We start from the raw sequence: 18,414 nt of genomic DNA, 5'->3' as shown, positions 1-18,414 counted from the left end.
ATACAAAAGACAAAGATTTCGATACAATCAGCTATAAGTAACATGGGAAAATTGCTATTATTAAAGTTTATGAGAAGATATAATCGATTCATAATACAAAAATATCATATTAAAATCATTTGCATAACACCTAATATCAATATTAATGATTTTTAATTAAATGAATGCCTTGAAACTATATAAAATATTGGACACTCAATGTTATGTCTGATATAACGGTTTGTAATTATGTTCTTTAAAATAAAAGAATCTAATGATATTGGTATTAGTAATAACTAGGGAAATCATAAAATGTTATATAACTGTGCAGCAAAGGCTTTTTATGTAATTGAGTAACACATGGTGTTAAGAATGAAATGTGTTTTCTTAATGTCTTCGTGAGTCGTAGTGGGATGGTTATAACAATCGTAGGTTAAAAGACTAAGTAAGATTTGCGATTACTAATGAAACATGGACTGATTTTCCACTCGCACTTAACTGCTTACTTACTCCTGATATCCCTCTTGCAGTGTAAGCCGCTGAACACGTCTCTCAAACTATAAACGGCTACACAAAGATAAGGTTCAGAAGAAGGACTACCCGTATACTGCATAGTTTGAATTTATTAGTTGTTAAGAAAATCTTTCGAATAGAGTGCTGGACATAGATATAATGTATTTACTATTATATGAATCCACAACCAAGTACAAATAAACAATGTTAATCACGGCTATATTTTCTATATTGCTTATGATCACACGGTATTTAATATGACCCCCACTTGTGCTGCATGAAATAATGTATAAGTTTGGCTATCATGACAATTCGGCTCTCTTACTTCCTAACTCTTAAGTTTCATATGACACCTATCATCCCGAAAACATTGCGTAACTATGCTATTTTCCTGAAGTATTTTATTCTTAAAATACTACTTATTAGAGTGGACTCTGTGTTTATATGATTGATGACTATTGTGGCATGTGCTTTAATAAAAATGTGGTGCACTAAAATGCTATTGCCTATGTTTATGCATTTTGCATTCCTCAGATTATTAAGACATTTGTGGTAAAAATTCAATTAAAATAATTTCTGAATCATGTGCTGTCAAATAATGCAAAATAGTTTTTAATAAAAATTATGAACCGATATAAGTTATACAACCATTGAGAGCCTAGAAGCGCTTGAAGGTCGCTTCGTGCTACTATGGGACTGAGCAGTACACATCCACTACCCAATATATCGCAATGGAACGTAGGACCTTCGACTTCACATTGGATTGCTTTTCCAATTAACCTCATCATATCCGTTGATTAGTATGAATTGTCTAATTATTTTCAAGATATATTAAATATTGTTATATGAATTATTAATTTCATTATACAAACCCTTATATTCTTGGAATTGCTGTAACCTGTATTTCGATACATTCAGTAAAGCGATTTGATCAGTTCGATTCTGTTTTTGTAAAATTTAATTCTAATTTCATATTACATTTTATAATTTTGAAGATTCTTTGAAAAATATCAAAGTTTGTCAACGTCCTACATCTAAAAAAAATTACTAGTGATTCATATCCATTTAGTTGTTTTGATCTTCCTATTTCTTTCTATTTTTCCTTACAAAAATTAATAGTTTTACAAAGCTTTTAACTAAAAAAATATCTTTGTAAAATAGCCGTTAAAAAATACCTGTTTATCCCATCCTGTCAGTAAACTAGCAAAACAAGTACGAACCTGTTAAAATGAAATTCGAGTAATTCTGATGCAAATATATATATATATATATATATATATATATATATATACTAGGATCGTTGCTTTTGTCCCACTATTCCGTTTAGATGGACACCCTAGAAACCAAAAAATGAAAAAATTTGCAGTTAATTTAAATGTAGTTTCTATGACAATTGTTAAAATAGAAATCACAATTGTTTTCATTTATGTTTATTCGTAAGAATGAAAAACAAAAATATCGAAATAGTTGAAATGATTTTCAGTATAATAAGAATTTTTATCATAAATCCATTTTTATTGACTTAGTCAATATTAATGAAATAAAATATAATTTTGTATATCAGTTTCTGTTTTTATTATTAGAAAATATTTAATTGAGATCATGAACCGATTGATGTTAGACCACCATTGAAAACCTGGGATCACTGAACGGCCGTTTCGTATTATTGTGGGACTCCTCAGCAGTGTGCATCCACTACCTTGTTCACAGGATTCGAACCCAGGGCCTTCAGTCTCGCGCGCAGACGCCTAACCTACTGGACCACTGAGACGGCATCCAATAGTGTCAATGTCTAACCTCAACCAATCACGAAGTTGCTCTACCATCTCCCATTGCATTGAGGTAGACACCTGAGGAGTCCCACAATAGGACGAAACGGCCGTCCAGAGCTTTCATGTTTTCAATGGTATTTTAACATCAATCGGTTCATGATCTCAATCAAAAATTTAACAACCTCCACAACCCCTAAACTGAGAAAATATTTAATTAAATAAATAATCAATAAAAAATTATAAATTATTACTTAGTTAATATTGATTTATAGAATCAATCATCAATATTTTTTTTTTTTTTTAGAAAAAGAAAACTTAATTACACTTATTCATAGAATTCCCAGTACTTAACGGTTACTAAGACGATTATATTGAACACGGCGAATAATTGTAACATATAATTATTTAAGAATAAATCTATTCCAAAGATGAACAAAGGAATTAACATATTTTGGTAGAAAATATTTTTTATGATAAAAGTTTAAGGCATATAGTAGAATCGATGGGTATATATTTTCTGGAAGATTAGTAAATTTCATCAAATAATCCATTATTTACTCGCATATTTTTTTAAAAAAAACACTTTAAAATTACTATCATTCACATAATATTTCATTGAGCGAGACAATAATTTATGAACGAACCAATCAGGTATAAGATTACAGGTTTCAAATTTTGGCGCAAACTTTGCTCATCCATTTGGATAAATAGAGTTTCGGCATTATAACTGATGTTAGTTGGTGATGAAAACCTTAAATCTAATTCTTAACCCTAACCATCAACTGTAAATCATAATTCTATTTCCTCACACTGGTTTATAACCTTTATTTAGTCCTGGTTATTAGGCGGACATTCTCAAAGTCACTTTAGCGTCGCTCGAAGGTCGTCCGTAAATTGAAGTCTCATCTTTCATTATATGAATAAAAAGACATCGTTCCACTGAGAAATGTATGTATACAAGATAGTATTAGAGTTAAAAAGATCTATTTCACCGACATCCTTGTAGTACCATTCAGAAAAGTTGATCATACAATGAATCCCAGTACTTATACGAAAAAAATATTAATTTAAAGAAGGGTCAGACATAGAGGTATAGTTGTAAATACAAGGGGTATGTTACAACATACAGCATTATGATGGTTTAAGAAATGCTATGGTAGATTTTGGAAGGAGAAATTGATTTTGTACACAATGAAAAGACAAACCTTTTTAGGATCAAGGCCTCTACAAATATTAGAAACTTGTGTTTACATGTTTTTCGTAAAAATGTTAAATCAAATTTATTATCAGCCGTATAACATATTTCATCCATATCTTTTTACCGAGTGTCATACTTGACTACGCGCTCAATTTGTCCAGGTATATGAGACCAACAGATTCTGAAGTCATCTGGGGACAATTTTCACTGTAAACGAATACATAGCTCAACGAGTATATGCATGCGAATTGTTCCGAACATATTATACAATTACATCAATTTTTATAATTAATTGCATCTTATCATCACAATTTTGGAGGATAATGCATTCACTTGTTGCCACAGAGTACATATTTTTTCAATAGTTCGAACTTATTGGTTTTAGAATAATTTGAATACCATTTAAAACCTTTTATAGTTCAATTATGATCTAGTTTGAATGGTTTACGGCGTAAATGTCAACTTTCAGGATATAGAAAAACGATTTAGCAGTGAAGACAAGCCTACATTTGATAGAGAATATTTATGGCTCAGAATGATAATGTTGCATGCGTTGTATTCTCAGAGGTAGAATATTTATTTATGAAATTCTCAAGATATTCACAAAGACGATGTAAACGTCACGAATAAACCATCAATCTCAGAAAGATTGGGACCAACAACCACACAGTGTTTTTCCATTTCACACTTTCTCTTTAACAGTATCGTATGCAATTTTTGTGATCTATGAAATTAAATTATTTCAGCTATTTCAATAACCATATTCTAGTGTTGATATTTCCATACGCTTCAGATAGTCGTATATTTTCATTCACATTAAAAATTTCATATGAAACATAACAGAACTTACTTCTAAACGATGTCATCAAATCATCATCTTCATTAATCTGAGTAATTTAGCTCATATTAATGTACATTTTTTTTAAAACAATGACCAGTTTTTACCCTTTACCAGTGTACATTTCATTTCAGTAATATATTCTATTATTTTTAAAAGTTAGTGAAAACCAATCCAATGCATTTTATTTATCTATTGATTTACCTATTACTTAATAACGATTAGAAATTAAGACAAAGTTTAAGAGAAACGTCTTTATTAATAAGTACTACATTAATATTTATTTATCAAAAAAGTATTTTGATTAATATTCCATTGTACTATTTTAACTTGGATTAATTTTAATTTGGTTATTTATTCTCTAAAGAAAAGGCTTACACCGAGTGACGAAACGTTAGAAAATCTAATTTTTTCTACTCATTGGGATATAACAAATATTATGAGAAGGGGTTTGTGGAGATATTAGAAATTCCACAGATGGAAATCATGAGTCGATTGAAGCTAGACCACCATGGAAAACCTGAAAGCACTGGACGGCCGTTTTGTTTTAGTATGCGACTCCTCATCAGTGCACATCCACGATCCTGCACCCCACGGGATTCGAACCTAGGACCTATCAGTCCCGCGCCAGGCGCTTAACCAACTAGACCACTGAGCCAGCATCCATTGGTGTTAATGTCTAACTTCAACCAATCCACGAAGTTGCGCCATCGTATACCATTGTCTTCAGTGAGTTGATATCTCACAACAGACCTGGTTGAACTCCACTGGTAACGGCTTCTCACTAGAACTTCAGGAGTATCTCTTGAAGTCAGTCATTAGTGAGCAGATGATTATTATCAGAAGGGGTTTGTGGAGACTTTATAAATTTCACAGATTGAAATCCGTCCAGTGCTTTCAGGTTTTCCATGGTGGTCTAACTTCAATTGACTCATGATTTCAATCTGTGATATAACAAATATATTTACTTATTTTGATTTTAATTTAATCCTAATCGAAATTCAATTTTGATAGATAATTAATTAAGTAGTATTGATTATATAAAATAAAAGAAATAATTTCAATTGGTAACAAACAAAATGTAGGTTTATTTAAAAGATGTCGATTTTAACACACAAAAATAAAGTAAATAGAAATGAAGGGTACAAATTGAAATAAGAATAAGCTGAATAGTAATTATCATGAAGTAACTAAGATTCTTCATTATGGGTTGTTTTTGAATATGGACATAATCAATAAATAATAATAACATAGTATAAAGAAAGAATTTTTATATCTTAAACATTTTATGTAATGCATTTTGTACTAGATAAACTAATTCCATAGTAGGTCATATATAACTTTGAAAGCTAATTCAGTGAAAATCATTTACTTCATCAGAATAATATTTTAAAGTAATGGATTATGGGATTTATTTTAATGTATTCTAATAGTTTTTTGGATCAACGCTATGATCAGATTTTGTCAATGTGTTAGGTACTAAATATGTGTACTCTGGGATAGGTTGGCTATCAGTTGTTTCAGTAGTTATGTTTCATTTTTTATAAGCAAAAATGGATAATGGCTAGCAGTGGAATCCAGGACGCGCGTTTTGTCCACATCATTGCACAAGCAAGTGGCTATCAGGAATCAGTAGCTGAGTGGATAACGTGATGGCGTTTAAAGCGCATGGTACTGGGTTCGAGTCTCAGAGTGAACACCAACTCTGAGATGCAGATACATCCAGCTGACGAGTCCCAAATAAAACGAAACGCGCAACCTGGATTCCGCTGCTAGCCACTATCCATCATTGCTTATAAAAGCTTGTGAATCAAGACAATATCGAAGCATACGAACAGTATGCACATATACTAATAAGAGACTGATCAATTGCAGTCTTAAACCATAATAGGAAGATACAAGTTAAACAATACCAACATGTTTCATTTTGTTAAATAAGCTTAGAAATGGTTATCACACTTTACTATTTCTACGTTTTAACATGTATATAAATGTGAAAATTTGGGAGAGAATTATTATGACAATCAATAATTGTTAACTCAACATCTTAAGTTGTTATAAAAACAAATAAAACTATGAAACGTAATATAAAGTGATGAGAAACCATCTGCTATAATTTATCTCCGTCTCTATATGAAATAATTATTCATTGGATTGATATATGATCATTTAAACCTGCTTTGTATATTTAAAAAACAGTTTGTATTTACATTGAACCTTTTTAGGTATAAATTATCATAAGTATGAAATCTAAAAAAAGTTCCTTGACTGAACCGTTCGTCTTAAATAGCTTATAACTCCATTGTTAATACATAACAATAATTAGTGTAAGGTATTCATTCAAACGTTATAATTGAATGAGTGTAAGACGTACACTGAAAACAGTTTCATGGTGATTAAAGGATAATTACTAATTTCAACGCATAGTTTATTAGTAAGGTTAATATTTCAAATTAAAGTTACCTAAAAATATATCCTAAACTAATCCGTTTATAATCAGTGTCAGAAAGCTTTCTAAATATCATTTATTAAAAGGCTTCTAATCAAAATTTTACAGTATCACTGAGTGTTTTACAAATGTGAACATGTCACTGAAAATTATCACAATTTATAGGCTTTCTTGTAACATTATTCTCTCTTTGATCCTCATAAAAAGAAAAAAACACAACTGTTTTAACCTGATAATTCATCTTACTTTATTACATATAATTATCTAATCGTAAGTAGCTTAATAGTTTCTATATCAAAGTAAAGAAAATGTTTACGCTATTTAACTTTCTTCATTTATAAGACAAAATGATTATTCATGTAGTTGAGTATTTAGTAAACATTGTATTACATTTTTATAGTATTCTTAATGTGCAATATACTTTTGAATAAATCTAATGAAGACATAGTTCCTTATGAAAGTATTCACACAACTTGCCACTCAAATGAATTGATTGAGTTCAATAATTGAATTAATAAATTGACTTAAATATAAATATTTAAAATGCTAAATCTATAGATATAATAATTAGTAAGTGCATAATTCATTCATCTGAATGAACGTTTTAGTGTAAAATTAAATATTGATCACTTGAAATACATTGACATTTAGTCAACTATAATGAGTTGATTTATTGACGGAGTTTTATGAATATTTTTTATTCGATCTATGAAACAGCAACGAACAGAACACTTAGAAAATTAAATTGTATGAATCAGAATTATATGTCTAGTACTATTCACGAGCAGAACGATCTTTCTCTTCAAAATAATAAAACACGAATACTAAATCTGAAGATAATGGTAGTTGGGATTTGTTGTTCCCATATTCATTACCAATATCAAGTAGTATGAAACTATATTTTGCCAACATAATGCTACACTTGGATCGTCCAGTTACGGTTTACTATTTCAATACTTTAGTAATATTTTACTATTAGCTCTATTCATCAGAGAATGTAATTTATTAAGAATTAAGTCTTTGATCTAAAATTTAATAAAAATTATTATGACAGAAATTATGTGTTCTTAATAAACAGCAAAAAGTAAAGAATTAACCTATATTTATATATACGCAAGACAGTAACACTTTCACTATAAAAATTAATTATTATCATCATACTATACATTCTAGTGAAAATAGATCATTAGTAGATCATAAATTAAGGTTTCATATCATTTGAATTGATCAGCTATAGTGACAGCAATTCATTGATAAGATCTCAAAACATGTTTGAAATATAATCCGGATATGGACAATTATTTATTCAGGATATTATACATATCAATGACTATGTGGAATCATTGTTCAAATGATCTAAAGCGACTTTCAAATATTGATTCTCACAAACCAATAATCATTTAATAATAATAATATTTAATAGTTAAATTCTTGAGTCAATTGAACTAGACCATCATAAAAAACTGGAAGCACTTGAGTGAGGTTCAACCGGGTTTATTTTAAGATAGTAACTTACTGAATCCAATTGCTTAAAGTAAGACATTAACACAATTGAATGACGACTCAGTGGTCTACAGGTAAAATTTCACAGGCAAGGATGAAACAGCCCTGCAGTGCTTTCAGTTTTTGATAGAATTTTGTTCTCTGAGCTGGATGGTTTGGTCGTGGGGCTTTCATCGTTCTTCTGAACAACATCATCAGCACAAACTTCAGATAGAAGTGGAGTGTTCGAATTTCTACACATGTGGTTCACAGATTTTCCTGTACATCACGATGTTTATTGGTTCTTGCTGACCTTAAACCTGTCTTTGTTTACTTCTTTGTTTTGGTTGTGTCTCCCATTGGTTTGATTTTTTTTCCTAAATTAATGCATAATTTTCTTGATTGTTTGATAAATTGGATCGATTTTAATGAGATGATGTTGTTCAGAAGAACGATGAAAGCTCCGCGACTAAACCGCCCAGCACAGAGAACAAAACTTTATCAAAATTATTTACCTGAGCTACAAATCTTCCCCACCATCTCAAAAGTACGTTCAGGTTTTTCATGATTGTCTACCTACAATTAATTCATGAATTCAACTACTAAAATAGTACAATCTCCACAAAGCCATTCTCTCATGATAATAATAATAATAATAATATGTCAAAAGAAATTTTAGTTTTGTAAAGTGGAAAACTTTTTTTAAAAAATTTGTTTCGAAAATAAAAGAGAGAACACGTTAGTTTCTATGAATTTTATGGTCAACAAGTGATAATTGTTTCTTTCTTTCTTTCTTCTTTTCTTTGATCATGATCTGGGCTATTTCTCTATAAAATAAAAGTGTATCATTTAAAACAAAATGAAAATTATTGATTAGTTCCCTCCTCTTTTTTGTGTTGTTGTTTTACTTGACATTTTATTTTGACAAGTCAAACTGAGATTATTTATTCACATTACTGTTTTGCTTATTGTAATTACCATGTGTTTATACATAATTGATTGTTTTCATTAAAAAATATAAAAAAAATAATAAAAAAAAAGTGACATTTGATTATTGCTGTAAATAATTGACGTTGGTAAATAATTGGGGTTGTTCTTGTCTTTGTTTAGTTTTAAGTATTTGACACAACATAAAAAGTTTATTTTGTGTATACATATTTTAAAGGTTTGTTTTACATAAAATTAAAGATAGTGGTAATGTTTTATTAGTTAATCTATCATAGTGACATGAAAAAACTCTGTAAGATTGGATGGAATCTTTAGGAAAAGTATCGTACCACAATATATATTTACAAAATAAACATAGCTTTGAATATCTGGTTGTGACAGAAATGAAAATAACATCATTGATACGCAGTTAGATGGATGATTGCTGATGCGATTGCATAAATTTCTGTTTAATTGGTCTTTATTTGAGTGTTTTGACAAATGGTATTGTGACCAGATTACTCAAAATGTGTTAATCAAAGGAATCACATTTTCCAGATCAATTTTCCCTTCTCATTGTTTTCACAAGATCGTAGAAAATAATCACCACTAGCATATTCATTATTTAAAAATATAAATCAGGTATGAAAAGGTGACTTGAATGAACGATGAACGATATTACTGCACTAAATGATGATGAGAAGGTTGAAGAAATATTTTGAGTGTCGTACATGGGATAACGCTAAACTAAAATTGTTCAAACACTAATCCTGGACGATCAAGGATGTTCCGTATGAATACGAATGTTCTAGAGGATACATTTTTAGATGGGAATTATTATACGCACAAATCACTACTACTCTTGATGCTATATCATTTCATAACATCAAATACTGTAACTGGATCTACTAAATGATAAGCATCCACAATGTATCTTTCTATAGCATCTCTAAGCAGTATGGGGGATGTTTGTTATTATATTCTTAAGGACGTATCTATACATTTGCTTACAAATATCTCTATTGGTTCTTCCGGTTCATGAGCTACGTTAATTGTATCTAAGAAGTTAAATTTAACTTGGTGATTTAATATTCGTTATTAGTCAGACTGATTACAGTAATACTATATGTGTTAACTGAGATATTATTTCCTCTCACAAACAAGAGCTACTGATAGATTGATTACCATTTTACACAGTGTTTGATATAAATAAATCTGTGAATCAGATACGTTGGAAAGCTGAGACCTTGAATCTACATTTTGTCACTGAGTTTATCATCAAAGTAAATATGAAAACCTCATTAAAATATTATTTGTGTACGAAATTTTGTTTGGTTAATTATATATATGTATTGATTAATGTCTATTTAGGAACGAGTACTAATTAATTCATGAAGACTAGTTACGGACGATGATTTGTAGATCTCGATGGATACTTAACCAGAAGAGTATTAAAAACAATTTGAAGCAGTCTATTAGTAATTGGTTGAAAGCAACTTAAAAACTAGAACACTCATTAATTGATCAAAAGGAGAGCTCATAGTCTGAACTACATAAAATAACATATTGTAATAGTTTTATAAATACTCAAACTATTTAATTGAGATTTAAATTATCAAGTTTGTTGTTTCTTTATGACAGTTTCGTTCACAAATTAAATTATGTATGCAGGTACGCCCATAGAAAAGAAACTGAGGAATAGTGAAATGATTAAGATCTTGGTCTAAAAATAGTCATGTAAAACGATAAAAATCAGTTGAATATATTTTTTATTACTATTAAATCAATGAATACTTATTGCTTTGTTTACAAAAATCTTACACACGTAAGATAACGAATTCACAGTAAAAAGAACAGAGATTTCTACACTAGATCTGTTAATTATGCCTTGAGTTCCTAAAACATTCATTCATATTATCCACATAAACACATGATAAAAATAATTATGGATGATTAATTCGAGGGGGTTGTTGACATTGGCTATCTTTTTTACTTAGCCAAACAATTTAATAAAATTAATGTATATCCTCTCCAGTTTTACAGGGACGGTTGGAAAAGTTTGACAATTTAGTTTTGGAACTATAATCGTTCTAATATAGATAATTTTTACACACAAGACTTGCTACGAAATTTAAAAAAAATGTTTCACTGGTTAACTAAATTATTGTCAAAAGCCAATCAATTTATTTTATAAAGAAAATAATCTAGGTGTTTGATATATAAATAATCTCAACTTTCCAAAAAGATTACCGGGCAAAGTATCGGAGTTATAAATTTTAACACTTATATGACTTACTATTTAGTAAATATTTCACTTATATTTCAAAGAGTTCTTAATTTTCAGTGTAGTATATTGTGGATCATTAAGCATACATTCACATCACTTTCACCTTAGTAGGACTAATTTTTTTAAATAATCGAGTTATATATATATATATATAGCTTAATGAGTGTTCTAGTTTTTAAGTTGCTTTCAACCAATTACTAATAGACTGCTTCAAATTGTTTTTAATACTCTTCTGGTTAAGTATCCATCGAGATCTACAAATCATCGTCCGTAACTAGTCTTCATGAATTAATTAGTACTCGTTCCTAAATAGACATTAATCAATACATATATATAATTAACCAAACAAAATTTCGTACACAAATAATATTTTAATGAGGTTTTCATATTTACTTTGATGATAAACTCAGTGACAAAATGTAGATTCAAGGTCTCAGCTTTCCAACGTATCTGATTCACAGATTTATTTATATCAAACACTGTGTAAAATGGTAATCAATCTATCAGTAGCTCTTGTTTGTGAGAGGAAATAATATCTCAGTTAACACATATAGTATTACTGTAATCAGTCTGACTAATAACGAATATTAAATCACCAAGTTAAATTTAACTTCTTAGATACAATTAACGTAGCTCATGAACCGGAAGAACCAATAGAGATATTTGTAAGCAAATGTATAGATACGTCCTTAAGAATATAATAACAAACATCCCCCATACTGCTTAGAGATGCTATAGAAAGATACATTGTGGATGCTTATCATTTAGTAGATCCAGTTACAGTATTTGATGTTATGAAATGATATAGCATCAAGAGTAGTAGTGATTTGTGCGTATAATAATTCCCATCTAAAAATGTATCCTCTAGAACATTCGTATTCATACGGAACATCCTTGATCGTCCAGGATTAGTGTTTGAACAATTTTAGTTTAGCGTTATCCCATGTACGACACTCAAAATATTTCTTCAACCTTCTCATCATCATTTAGTGCAGTAATATCGTTCATCGTTCATTCAAGTCACCTTTTCATACCTGATTTATATTTTTTAAATAATGAATATGCTAGTGGTGATTATTTTCTACGATCTTGTGAAAACAATGAGAAGGGAAAATTGATCTGGAAAATGTGATTCCTTTGATTAACACATTTTGGGTAATCTGGTCACAATACCATTTGTCAAAACACTTAAATAAAGGTCAATTAAACAATGACTTATCTATTCTCAAATGTGAACCTCCTTTTGTTTATAGAAACACTTGGTCGTAACCTTGAATCTGCACTGGTAATTTAAATCTTTTTTTTACTTTAGGGTAGAACGGCTACTCCCTATTCCTTCTACATCATACTAAGTTTTTATCCCCGTTTCTCGTCTTGTGTTTACTCGGCCTTCATGTCATTTGGTCTTTATTACAAGAGGATATCCTGGAACAACCATCACATCTGAGATGGAGATACATCCAACTGACCAGTCGCAAGCGTGTTTGGGATTCCACTGCTAGCCACCATCAATTTTCCACCTATAAAGCTTGTGAATGGAAGCATTATTAGGGCAATCCAAACAGGATGCAGATATGTCAGTGAAAGAGTGATTAATTGCAGTCCTAACCATCAATGGGAAAATTCAATGAATTAGTACAAAAGTGGATTGATATTTACTGGCTTTATTAATTGCCTTGAGAAGTATGTGTGACTAGATAATTTGACTTGTATGTGACAAGTATATCACATTTTTCCAGGTCAACTCCATGTTCTCATTATTCTTTCAAATTTATAAAAAGGACTAGTAGTTCTAAAGTTTATCTATTCATTTGACTACTTATCAGCCTAACTCATCAGAATTTTCATTCTAACTTGTACTCTTATGATTAATATTGTAAATATGGTTAATTCATTCTTGTTTTATGATATTATCTATCTGTAATAACCTAAACATTTTTCGTATTTGGTTACTTCACGACTATGAATATTTTTTCATAGTATGTTATATTTGTTTGCGCATCTTTCGTACATAATCGAGTTTCCAAAATAGTATACATGACTTACAAACGAAAGGATTTCAAATTAACGCAATAATTATGAACTTATAACTGTAAAGCTTGATATTGGCGTTACTGAAAAAAATTCATTCGCTCAATTATTCTTTATCATAAGAGGGTTTTATGGAGATTTTAGTAATTTAATGGTTGAATTCATGAGTCAATTGATGCTAGACAATCATGGAAAACCTGTTGTAAGGCAGTAACTCACTGAAGACAATGGTGAACAGTGGTGCGATTCCGTGGATTGATTGAAGTCAGACATTGACACCGTTGGGTGGCGGCTCAGTGGTCTAGAGGTTAAACGAACCCGACAGGTCCTGGGTACGAATCTCGCAAGGCGGGATCGTGGATGCACACTACTGAGGAATCCTGTACTAGGATGAAACGACTGTCCAGTATTTCCAGGTTTTCCATGTTGATCTAGCCTCAAATAATTCATAAATCCAACTATCCAATATTCTTTGTCTTTGAAAAAAATATATCTATAAAATTACTGCTTCTTGCAGGCGTTTCATGGCTTCCAAACCTAAATGTGCTCATTGCATTCCATCTTTTGTTCTTTCATCACAAAAGTTTTTTTAAGAAAATTAGTTGTTTAGCATTTTCTATCGAATCAGTTAAATGTTGTTTTAAAAATTATTTTGTAATGTCCAAAAAGAGTATGAATCTATACGTTATTTACATGGAAACCGTTCATTATGTCAACGGTTTCACCAACATGGAATACCTATCCAGTATACATACACAATTATTACCAGTATCAATACAGTATTGGATTCTCAGCACAAAGTATTTCAACACGTTTCCGTTTTTTATTTGTTGATTGATCCTGACGATAAATATTGAGTGGTCGCCAGATGGAAGTTATTAGTTCATGAATCGATATCTGAATCAAGTACATTCTTTTCGATACATATTACCAACAACCACAATGTCTTTCATTGAACTTTTTTGTAACCTGTACAGCGAAAGATCATAAACTTTTCATAAACACACCTGAATAGGTTATGCGATTAATAAACATAACGATGTGTGAAAACAAAAAAACCCAGATAACTTGTTGATATATCCAAATGGCAGGAACAGGTAGACCAGATATTCAAGCAGGCCTTCAAAGATGTACTTACTCTTGTTATTATCAAAATATATTGCATTATAGATCAAAGCAGATGGCTCAATGGATTTTTTGTCAGATAAATGATCACTGGTGTTAAATTAAATATTCATAATTATTAAACAAAGATGTTAATAGGATAGAAGATATTGTCTTCAAATAACTGACAAGCTTTCTAATAAATTGTTCGGTTGTATTTTGTAAACCGTCTTAGTGTTTTGAGATAGTAGGAATGTTTGGTTATCTCTTAATAGACTCCACTTATTTTTCTGTCTCACTGCTTTCAGTTTTTTAGTATATTTTAATGACGGCAGACAACATGAAACTTTTTATTTTCGTTCATGAAAGTTAATCATATTTAGTGTCAATAAAGTAAGATAGGTAAATATATGTAAATAAAGGAAAAACATGAGTGATCTAATTGATCTCTGTAATCTTATTCATTTGTGTAATTTTAAATAATAGAACTAAGATAACATGTAATTATATAATTTGATCTGGATCAAGTTTAATATGACGAAATAATCCCTTTTGACCTATATTTTCATAGTAAAATGTCTTATTCATAAGCATATTCTTTCTAAAAGTATACTGCCTAATTAAATTTCTTGTTAATAATGAATTGAGGTCGTATAGAAGATTTATAAGAATCTTATTATAAATACACATTGATTACTGTACTTAACCAAGGATTATTTCTGCCTATATTGAACATTTGATATATCCATACGTAAAGAGAATTATTTTCTAAAATATGAAGTTCATTATTTTATACTTTGATATATATTTTCGAAAGTTTATATATTCCCCAGACAATACAATGTCTTAACTATTAATTATGTTCTATAAGAGGATATATCAATAATGTTATGAAACAATAACGTAATCATGAGCGTTGTTCATATTTTGTATTAAAGTGAACTGATGAATAGAATAAGCTTTTCTTGAAAATTCTTAGTTTACCTAATTGATAAGTCTTTTTTTCACTTTCTAGAATCCAAGTCATTCTAGGTTGGTTGATCCAGTCGCAGATGTGAAATACAATTTAAAGGAATAGAGAAATGACAATTCGAATTAGTTATGCATTCATCTAACAGTTTCATTGATCATCATGCATATGGCTTTATGACAACTTTATTAATGGACTTTTATCGGTTGAGTGATCACTAAATACACTAATCATGTATGCATATTTGGCTACAAATCAGATGCTCATTCGTTTCAGGGCCACAAAGATTTTCTTGTTCATGAAATAAATACTTATTTTAGCGTTTTGCTTAGTCCACAGCGAAAGATGTCTCCTGTAGTTAACGTGGTCATCAAATTTACTTTGTCAGTATGCATACTCACAACGTTTTATCACAACTGATCTACCTATTGTAGTAACTGAAAATGTCATCAATTATTCATGGAAAAACAATTTAGCTAAACACTCTACCCCCTGTTTTTAACTGTTTTTAGCATCACTGTATCCATATAATGAAATTTCATCAAATTAGTTATAGTATGGTTGTTAGACAATACGGTTAATTTTGTCTTCCCTATGACATCACCTTAATAATGTATTTTTCTAAATTTTTAATATTAATTAATTACAAAGTTTTATATGTAACTAATTTTGCATAATTCATTGTTATTTTATTCAGGTCATAGTTTATCCAACAAAGAATACTGTTAAAAATACTGGTGCAAGTATTATAATTATCGGTAGTTGGTTATTTTCATTAATAATGGCTAGTCCAATGTTTATTTTTACATCTGTTAGTGTGGATACTATCCGACCAAATGGACATATATGCAGTGCTAGTACAATACAAAGTGAATGGCTTCGTCAAAGTAAATACATTTATGGTATTATTACAATTGTTTTCCAGTATTGTTTACCATTAACGATGGTCAGTTATGCATATATACGTATTTGTTTAAGAATACGTCAACGACAGTTCAATGTAATACGTAAACCTATTCCAACAGCGATAACTTCTGAATTAATATCAGGAAATCAATTAGATTTTGTTGAAATTGAGCCAGATTGTAATTGCAGAGATGATAAATTGAAACAAGACAGTCGATTAACATTAACTTTACCAATTAATAATATACCTGATTCTTCTACAGGTAGCTGTAAAAATCGTGGTCTTCATCCTGTGCGTTGTTATAAACTAGCTGTATCACCTACATCAACATCGTCGTGTGAAAACAATTTTAAACAAAAGATAGAAAATTCTAGATTTAAGCTAATTCAACGACGCCAGACTCGAACAAATACATTACTTGCATCAATTACACTATTATTTGTATTAGCTTGGTTACCTTTACATATTTTTAATGCTGTTATGGATCAACGTGAATCAAGAATACTTAAAGAACCATTCGATCTTACCACATTGCCACAGCCAGATATATTAAATAAAAATAATACAGAGAATTCTCTTTTTGATGAAACATATAAACTTTTAAATTCAAAAATGAATACATTCACATTATTACCAGAGCATAATCATACAGAAACAATTATAAAAGAATATGGTATTGGTAGGAAAATTACACTTATACATTCTTTTTGTTTATTATGTGTTCTTGTATCAGCTTGTGCAAATCCTGTTCTCTATGGTTGGTTAAATGAAAATTTTCACAGAGAATTTATATTAATGTTTCCAATGTTATTTCGTTCAAAAAAACAAGTTTCATCAGTCACAATAGGTGTTGACCATAATTATGTTAGTGTTATACAATGAACAGTTGTAATTATTATAAGTATCATTTACATAAAGATTTTCAAGTATATATTCATTATTTAATGTATTATATTATCTTAAATGAGCTGTGAATGAAGCACAATGTATTTTATCAATTCATGTTTCTTCCATTCATACTGGTAAATTTGACCTATTAGGCATTCACTGTTGATTGACAAGAAGTGTACATAGTCTTCTTTTCTTTTTTTGTTGTTGAATATGATGTACAATATTTTGACGGTAATCGTTGAAGATCTCTAAAGAAATTCGATCACTATCAACAATTTTTTTTCAAAAAAAATCTATAATTTCCTGTGACTTATAAAGATTTGAATTTTGTTAACAAGAGAAGTAAATACCATCATTGTATATTATAATAGAAATATGTGGTATGACACTATAATAATATTCATATTTCTGGTTCCTTCTTATTTGTTTTTGTTTTTACTTTCGTCAACTAAATAAAAAGTAATTTGAGCTAGATTAATCGATTGAGACAACTATGTTTTCTAGTTTGAGTTATTATCCAGTTCACAGTAATATAAGTTTGATACGATTATGAATTAAATATAATTCACTACTGGTATCAGCGTAAATAATCAAACTAACGGTATTTTGTGTTCAAGGAATAGAATGTCGACGAAGTTTGATAGTTGTACATTTACTAATTATTCAACTTTAGAAAAATGCTTGAAAAAAAATATTTCTTCTTTGGACGTCAGGAAATTTGATAACTATGTCTCATACTCCATATAATAATGATTTTTCTATAATATAACATACAGGAATTTATCTGACTATTATTAGAAATGGAGATCTTTTGGTGATTATCTTTATTCCATCAACAAAAGTGAAGATTAGAAATGACTACAACTTATTAGAGAAGCTGACAGCATAAAAATGTGGAATATTTCAGGTCAAAGAGATAGGCAGTGAATTGCTCAACGTCTAAAAATATGATAAGCGTAGATTTGAAGATTATTAGAATGGTTCTAATTTTTTTTATTTGCTCATCCCATTCTGAATACTAAATGATATTATTTGAATAAAATATCAGCTAAGAGCAACCACTGAA

The 18,414-nt window shown here is 29.7% G+C and overlaps 1 protein-coding gene across 2 annotated transcripts in view; it reads left to right on the top strand.

The window, feature by feature from the left end:
* MS3_00009840 (uncharacterized protein) overlaps positions 1-17,766 on the top strand; it is a 34,293-nt gene extending 16,527 nt beyond the window's left edge. Inside the window, exons 1-2 of one of the 2 annotated variants that reach the window (XM_051218243.1) lie at positions 16,154-16,437; positions 16,476-17,766. In XM_051218243.1, the coding sequence (XP_051074086.1) occupies positions 16,387-16,437; positions 16,476-17,339 (915 nt within the window). In that variant the 5' untranslated portion in view covers positions 16,154-16,386 and the 3' untranslated portion in view covers positions 17,340-17,766. Of the gene's footprint in view, positions 1-16,153 lie in introns of those variants that run through there. The other variant, XM_051218242.1, reaches the window with a different exon arrangement.
* The last annotated feature ends 648 nt before the right edge of the window (positions 17,767-18,414 follow it).

The sequence above is a fragment of the Schistosoma haematobium genome, chromosome 1 (assembly GCF_000699445.3).
Source record: "Schistosoma haematobium chromosome 1, whole genome shotgun sequence".
NCBI lineage: Eukaryota > Metazoa > Platyhelminthes > Trematoda > Strigeidida > Schistosomatidae > Schistosoma > Schistosoma haematobium.
The sequence above is the reverse complement of the archived record's forward strand: the minus strand, read 5'-3'. Positions and strand labels throughout refer to the sequence as shown.